Source organism: Pygocentrus nattereri, chromosome 12, assembly GCF_015220715.1.
Source record: "Pygocentrus nattereri isolate fPygNat1 chromosome 12, fPygNat1.pri, whole genome shotgun sequence".
NCBI classification, from domain to species: domain Eukaryota; kingdom Metazoa; phylum Chordata; class Actinopteri; order Characiformes; family Serrasalmidae; genus Pygocentrus; species Pygocentrus nattereri.
This window is the reverse complement of record NC_051222.1, coordinates 31,333,403-31,341,861: the sequence shown is the minus strand read 5'-3', so window position 1 is coordinate 31,341,861 and position 8,459 is coordinate 31,333,403. Positions and strand designations below refer to the sequence as shown.

Genomic DNA, 8,459 nt, shown 5'->3' with positions numbered 1-8,459 from the left:
AAATGTAACTAAAACCCAGCGGCCAGGTTGCAGAACATTTCCCTTCGCTCCTGTCTCCGGGCCGGGTCGTCTACAGAGCACCGTTAATAGGCTGTTAATGAAGCGATGGTTTATTTATTTATTTTTATAGATTTTTTTTTTGAGAGTTGTCCCATTTCGTAGGGCAAGATTTCAACCACTACCCTAAGTAACTCTGTTCCAAGGGGTTAGGGTGACGCTTGAAAACAAGGGGTAGCGGTAAAATGAAGAAATGGGACTGGGCCTTAGAGTTGTTAAGTCAAAGGCCTAACTTGAATCCCATTGAGATGCTGTGAGAAGGCCTCAAACAGGCAGTTCACGCTCAATTACTGAATATACCTTATAACGTCTATAGGCTTCTGTAAGCAATGTTCCACAAGAACAGGACGGTACACAAAATGATTTTAATTACTTTAATCTGTTTAGACCAAGTGGCATGGATCTATATGAGTATATATAAAGTGACTATACAGTCACTATTAATTATTATTATTGAAGTGCCACTTTTGTTTGTTTGATTGTATATTTAATATGTACATTAATATAAGACACACTTAAAAGGTTCGGAACAATCACCCAGAAGCAAACACAGAGGAATCTTTTACTGTACTTCCCCATCCTCTGTCTGGTAATTGATGATTTCAGTTTTTCCTCAGTTGCTTGAGCCAGCAAGACAGAAATTGCAGTTAAAAAAAAACGTATCTGCTCTAGAAAACAACATGTCCAAAATGCTTCTACTGTTTTTGTATTGGACTGTTAGATGGACTTGCAGTTACAAAAATAAAAAAAAAGTTCATTAACTATCCACTAGTTTAAAGATGTTAAGGAAAAATCGCAGTGCCAGTGCAGGTTCTCTTGTCTGGAGATTCTCACATGCGTTTGTGAATGTACACAACGTTCTGGCAGCTGGGGCAGGTGTGTTCTATGTCCTTACAGGATTTTACACAGAACGGAATCAGGCATAACGGCCAGATCCTGCAGAGAGAGAACAGAGGAACTGTAAGGGTCTGTAAATGGGTGAGCGAGGTGTGTGTGTTTGTGTGAATGTGTCAGGTTGTCTCACCCGCAGACTAAGAGGGTTCCAAAGATAGTCCAGGTAAGAACTCCATTAACACCTCTGGTGACTGTGACCATTTCCTGATGGCAGCAAGTGCACTTCATCCTCCCAGGTCTGTCTTTCAAAGGGGGCCGGATCACTACAAACAGGCATTTTACGTTTCAGTTTAGAGAAATGCACATTTGGAAAACCCAAAGCAGTTCCTACCATTCCTGTGCCAGAATACTAATATTAATATGTAATTCAAGTGTAAGATGTGCACGTTAGTAGCATCAATAACATCATTTCCTTTTAAAATACAGTCCACTGCCACTTTAGTTTCACAACCACGCTGGATGTAGAAAATTACATAATTACAAAGACTGCATCCTTATGGTTTATTTCAGTTTTTAGAACCACTTAATATTTCATACATTAGTATGAAAGTAACATCATTAGCACAGTCTTTTTGAGACACTTGAAGCTATCAGCATTTTAACCACATTGACCAGAACGATAAAAAGAGATTTCAGTAATTGTGGGCTAGTCAGTGTTTTTGTTTAATGACATTTCATGTTTATGGAACACAAATGACACACAGCTTTAAACAGTACAGTTTTTTGTGTGGTTTGTGTTTACCTTAAATCTAGTTGCCCTTTATTTACATACAGCTAAAAACTGAGGGACAAAAGAACAAAAAAAAAAATTATTCCATACAACATATACATTATGCAGAATTACATTACTGAAAACTGTTATCCAGAAATGAAAGATTTTTTTTGCCTTAAAGTCATAATTATGACTGGTTTTACTTCACTGTCCCACTATTTGTTTCTCAGTGTAAAAGATAAAAGAGTAGGTGTAACAGCACTGCTCTGAATAATTAACATTTGTGTGCTTATATGCTGAAAATGATCATTTTTTATTATATTGCACCCAAATGCACATCATTATTTTAGTGATGGAAACAATATTTAGCAAAAAGATGTCTTATGCCTTTGATTGAGACCTGGAGATCTGACTATATCGTATTACTAACTCTTAATGAAACATCCATAATATATATTTGATTGACAGTTTAATCTCTTGAAAGGCTTAATCTCTCTTTCTAATGTTATTTTTTAATTGTTGCACTAGTGGTGAAGCCCTCCCTGTCTTTACCTCTGCCTGTTTAGAATGCTTTTACCATGTTACTGACCTGTTGACAAGTAAGCTAATTAATCATTTTACACAAATTTCTTATGATTACTTTCTACTATTTCCTTTTAAATGTTGGGTTTAAATGATTTGCACATCATTGCATTTGTTTTTATTACATTTTTTGCTTTTTTGGACGTTTTCTAACATGTCTAGTGTGTGAACGTCCGTCCATCCATCCATTTTCTAAGCAAATGTCTTTCAATCTGACATTCCTTCAGCAGGGAGGGCTGTTAGCATGTCAACATAGATCTGCAATATAAGCAGCTCCTGAATGCGCTTGTATGTAATTTAATATGTGGTTTTATAACTTCTGCATATAACATAACATAATTAATGTTATAAAAACATATACACTAAAAATTTGTTGATTTGTTGATTTGTTGAAAAAAAAGTTGATCAAATTTGTTTGTTTTTTGTTTGAAAGGTGGTCAGAAGGGGAGGTGCGATATAATCAATAAGCACAATTTTTAAAATTAGAAATCATCATGCTAACTATTTTTAGATATTGACAAAAAATAAATTCAATAAATACCAATAAATTATGTCACAAAAGGACATTATGCGCACAAGGATTGTTTTCTGTCATTCTCTTTGCTTAAATAAATAAAGGAGACAAAACTGTCCGAAGGTCATCACAAATTATGTGAGAAGTTATCACCATAGCAATGTTTACACAACCGCATGCTGGAAATACATTTATATGTATTCAGAAATCAAACAATACTGGGTCAAAAAATATATACATTTAGGGTCAAAAATATACAATCAACCACTCAGATTATTAAGTTATTAGTGCTGAAAGTTCCAGAATATTTTTTAACTTGCCATGGTCTTTTTCTGTTAGTGATCATGATTGAGTACAGCTGGTATGTTCTCTGTGCCCACATAAAAAGGGTCTGTTTACAGCACTTATTGGATTGACCAACACACAGTACAGTGACAAAGTCTGAGGAGCTCAGTGCAGATCTGGGAAAGATGATTGGAATGTCAGGAATTTCTCTTAGAGCCATTGCTTAACAGCTGCAAAGTCCAAGATCATCAGTTTGAACAATTGTACGTAAGTACAAGTTATTGTGAGGTGTAGCCATATTGCCCGGGTCTGGAAAAAGACCCCGAAGTGTCCACACTCAGTTCAGAGGAAATTAGTTTGGAAGGACAGGAACAACCCAAGAGTGACCAATGCCTTCTGTGAACTGCCATGAAGGTGTCACTGTCTACAGTCAATCGTGTTTCACATCAAGGTGGATTGACAGGCTGCCATTCAAGAAAGAATCCCCTTCTCTAAAATTGACACCAAGTCCAACTAAAGTTTGAAGCTGACCACGTGGACAAAGAAAAACCTGGAGAAAAGTTGTAATGTCAGGTGAGACAATTGAGTTATTTGGGCACAATGACCATAGGTACATTTGAATGAGTGAAGGTGAGAAATTCAACCCCAAGAACCTTGTGCCAGCTGTAAACCATGGTGGCAGTACCTTCATGCTCTGGGATTTTGCTGCCAGTGGAATCAGCACTTTGCAAACTAAATGGATGAGGACCGTGTCAGAACTTTTCAACATAACCTCAAACCATCAGCTAGACAGTTGAAACTGATACAATTAGGTGATCCAACAGGACAGTGACTCCAAACACACTTCAGAGCTGGTTGTGGATTGGATTAAACAGACTTACATGAAGCTTGAACCTGTGCCTAATGTTCAGGTCCAGGCCAGGAAGCCAACATTTAATTGAACTCTTTCTCTTGGCCTTCTGCCAAGAAGAGTGGTCAAATATCCGTCTAGAATTCTGCCAGAAGCTTGTTGGTGGCTACCAAAAGCACCTGCTCAAGGGACATGTGTACCCTGTATTGATTTCAGAGCACTGATAAATGTATGTAAACTTCTGACCACACTGTATATTGAGGTGATATATAGCTAAGTGCTGCAAGACCCAGTATTGATGACTGCATTAAAAAAAGCACACACACACACACACACACACATAGAGAAACGCTGTGTTGAATACTCACCCACAGGGCCTGGGGGCTGCTGGATTACAGGTTGGTGTATGGGCTGGACCATGACAGGCTGGACCATGGCAGGCTGAACCACTACCATAGGTTCAGGCATAGGTTGAATTATCATAGCCATGTTGTATACAGGAGTGGAGATTCAGTCTACACTAATTCTGGTACACCTGCGAAAAAACAAAGGCTAATAATCACTCCCAAAATCAGATGGTTAACTTGCGTTCAAAAACACAGTTTCTCAATGTGTAGCAGAGGAACACACAATACCTGCATCTTTTCTGAGCAGAGCAAAGTATCTCTTGTTGGATAGTTGGCCTTAACGTTATGGGAAAACCTCATGATTGGACAAATACAAAGTGTTGGTCACGAGACTGTGAGATTGATCCTCTGAGATGCCAGAGCCTTCTGTGACCCTCCCTCTCCCTCCATTTACAGTGCAATTCATTGCGATGCGAGCCAACAGAAAGAGCAGTAGGAATTCTCCTCCAAGCATGTTGAGCTGTAGAATGTTGTGCTACCACCAGTCTGACAAGATTTAGGGGAGCTTCATGTGTCTCGGAAGAAATGTATATTAGCCTTTAGCTTGGTAGCAGTGCATGCTATAGAAAGACCTAACTAATGACTGGAATTGGCAGCAAATGAATTGGTAAAATTGGGGGGGGGGGGGGGGGGGGGAATTTCCTTCTCTGGAAATGTTTCCATTTTGGATTTGTGAGATTTTCCAATATGGGGGTTGTGAGACATTACTTGCCATAAATTAAGTACAGCTACATTCTAGGCTATTAAAAATATTCTTGACGTGAGGCATACTGCCATGAAGTAAAGTGGTGTACCCTGTTCTATTGCTGAAAAATGTTATACTTTGGCCGACAACAGAAAATTGATTTTTATAACATTAATTATTGCAGAAGTTATAAAACCACATATTAAATTACATACAAGCGCATTCAGGAGCTGCTTATATTGCAGATCTATGTTGACATGCTAACAGCCCTCCCTGCTGGAGGAATCATTCCGTATTGATTATAAAATCCTTTTATTGACGTATAAAACCCTACATGGTCTTGCTCCAGAGTACTTACAAGACCTTATTTCCCATTACGAGCCATCATGACCACTCAGATCCCAGAGCGCTGGCTTATTAATAGTCCCCAGAATTCAGAAGGTTTCATCTGGGGGAAGAGCTTTTTCTTATAAAGCCCCCAAACTCTGGAATGATCTTCCAGAAACTGTTCGGGACTCAGACACAGTCTCAATCTTTAAGACTAGGCTGAAAACACACTTGTTCAGTTTGGCCTTTGGTAGCTAATGTTCCCCCCTAGATAAAGGTAGCAGATCCAGGGGTCCATGGACACAGGGAATTATAGTAAACTGAGACGCTGGTGCTGTCGTCCCGCTGCTCGCACGCGGTCACTCAAGCTTATGGACGGTGGAGCGGAGGGATGGCAAACTGTTTCAGAGGGCTGCCGTGTCTGTGTGTCCTTCTGGTTCTCTCCTGTTTGTTAAGCTGTCATAGTCAGATCTTCCGGAGTCGTTAGCCACACTCTGGGAATGTTTACATCCCCTGTTTATGTACAAACGGATAGAATAAAACAAATTCCATCTCCCTGCTTTCTTTCCGAGTATACAATCACCCATATGTCCGGCTGGACACTGAAGGACGACTGACTGCTGAGCCCTCCTGCTACCCAGGTCAGACCAGCTGCCCACGCCCCAGCTACCACCACCTGCCTTGGACTAGCTGCCCACCCTACACTGATGTTCTCATAGACTCCTAGTTACTCCTAATACCAATATTACTGCTATTAATATTAGTAGTATAATAACTCTGTAGTTAGTTTGACCAGAGGAGGTTGGGTCCCCCCTGGTGAGCCTGGTTCCTCCCAAGGTTTCTTCCTCAGTTCTGAGGGAGTTTTTCCTTGCCACTGTTGCCCCTGGATTGCCCACCGGGGAGGTTTCTGTACATTCTTACACTCCTGTTGCAACTTTGTCTTTTCTGAAATTCTGTAAAGCTGCTTTGTGACAACATCCGTTGTAAAAAGCGCCATACAAATAAATTTGATTTGATTTGATTTGATAAAAGAAAAATGATTGTATTGTAAACACCGTATAGTGTATTGTAAAATCTGTATCGTTACATATACACATGTGCTTTTGGACAAATGGGAATCTATTGAACAGACTGGAATTTTTCACCCTGATGAACCAGTTAGACCTTATTTTACTTTGTCCTGCCCACAGATGATTTCATGAAACCTAATGGACTACAAAGCAACTTGTTATGAAGTGACAGTGCATGGGTAACCAATGTGGAAGTACAGGTTCTTGCGGTGAAGCTGAGTACATGAACACAGGTGATTGTACACACCGAACAGTATTGACTCTTCTTTATGTAAAAGGCTGCAAGTTTAGCCACAAGACTTCACAGTTTAAAGAGATCAAAGGGAGAAGCTCTCCCACACTAACTTACTTTATCTGTTTGTTTAATGATTTGTTAAGATCATTAAAAGCCAATTTCGCTAGTTTGGGCTTGGCCCTTTTTTTGAGTGAGTGTAGATTTACATTTGTGGGTGGTTTATGTGGTTAATGTGGTTGTTTCGTAAGTTGGGCCTGTATCACAGAAACATCCTAGTTCTGACATCTGTTTAGTCATCAAGACCAGTTAGGACTGAATTTAGAACAGCAGCTATTACAGGACACAGAAGTTCATAATCTTAAACTCCAGATAAGAAAACAGTATTACAGAAACATCCTGTCCAAACTCTAAGACCACAGAGAGTCTTAACCTCTGTTTTAACCATCTGTTTCACATGGGTTAGTGTCAGACAGCACAGTCGTCACACATTCAGCTCCTTCTCCGGAGGACATGGACTTCATCTCCCAGAATTCTCTGGGAGATTACTTGACTACACATCGGGCACTTGAACGCCAACTTTGGAGAGAACTCCATTAAGTCCATTACCATTCTATGGAGTCTCACATGACTTCAGACTCTCACAGGCGCTCCTATCAGCGCTAGGTGTGTGTGATCATATGACAGGTAGTTTAGAGTACAAAAGCCCCGGCTTTAGTCAGACTCATTGCAAGGTGATGTTTCCCTGAAACTACTGAGCGTTATCTTCCTGTTCCATTGTTTACCGTGTTGTTTGACCTTTTTGCCTCATTTGATCCGTGTCCGACTTTTGCCTGATTTACGCTTATCTGCTGTGCGTTGTCCGTTAGTCAGTTGGGTTGAATGAAAGAGTTAAAAGAATATACATAAAGATAAATTACTTAAAGTTGATTACATGTACAGTTATATAATGTGTAGTATTTGCTTGAAATAAACACTTCGTATCTTCCATTTCTCTATCAGATCTATTTGATACGTTTTTTTACTTGCACACAGTTAAGCTTTAAAAAAAAGTCAAACCTCAAAATTATTTCTTCAGGATCCTAATTGACTTATTTTGATCTGTTTGATTAACTTTTTAAAAGGATTGTTATAAAAAGACCACCCCCTCCAAGTATCTTTAATCATTAGTATTCCAAACACTGCAAAGTTTATATTTAGCTTCACATCATCACAGCACCTACTTTTTAATAAAGTTTTACAAGAGCAATGCATTTTCTAAGAAACAGCTGACAACAGTTTGTTCATTTCTTCAATTCTGAAGTGATTCACAAGAAGCCAAAACATTCTTAGCTGTTATTTTAACTCCTCAAAACCCAGGCATATTACACACTAAGGCTTTAGAAATTACATGTACTACAATGCAACTGGCTGAGCTGTTTTTAGGTAAGTATGTAATAACATTTTGGCCTCACTGCTAGGGCCAGGCCATTTAAGGGGTTAAGTTAATGTAAGATGATTTTTGACAACTTCTGTCAGTCAATTCATGATGTACTGCAAAAGCCAGCTGGTATTTTGAAATGAGCTCATTTACATGTGGCTTTCCTCTAAATCACAGCAACAATGACTTCTTATTAGAGAAATGCATTTTCTAACTTAAATCTACTTTTTTGTCCATTTCTGCATAAAGTCTTTTTCAAAAGCACACACATATACACACACACACCTTCCTTACCTGTACTGAAGAAGGCTGGATGATTCACCCTTGAGTGTTATCCTCAGACTAAAAACAAAACAGACACCGCCCCACTACTGTGAGAGAAAAACGGAAAGAGAAAGAAAGAAATATAAAAAAGGCTTAAGAC

The 8,459-nt window shown here is 39.1% G+C and overlaps 1 protein-coding gene across 1 annotated transcript; it reads right to left on the bottom strand.

The window, feature by feature from the left end:
• Positions 1-417: 417 nt before the first annotated feature.
• On the bottom strand, positions 418-8,400 carry LOC108436389 (LITAF domain-containing protein-like). Its single transcript, XM_017712839.2, has 4 exons — positions 8,330-8,400; positions 4,263-4,429; positions 1,082-1,214; positions 418-993 (listed from the first exon to the last, which is right to left on the bottom strand). Exons 2-4 carry the CDS (start codon positions 4,381-4,383, stop codon positions 888-890), a joined length of 360 nt encoding a protein of 119 aa, XP_017568328.1. The 5' UTR covers positions 4,384-4,429; positions 8,330-8,400; the 3' UTR covers positions 418-887.
• Between the last annotated feature and the right edge of the window lie 59 nt (positions 8,401-8,459).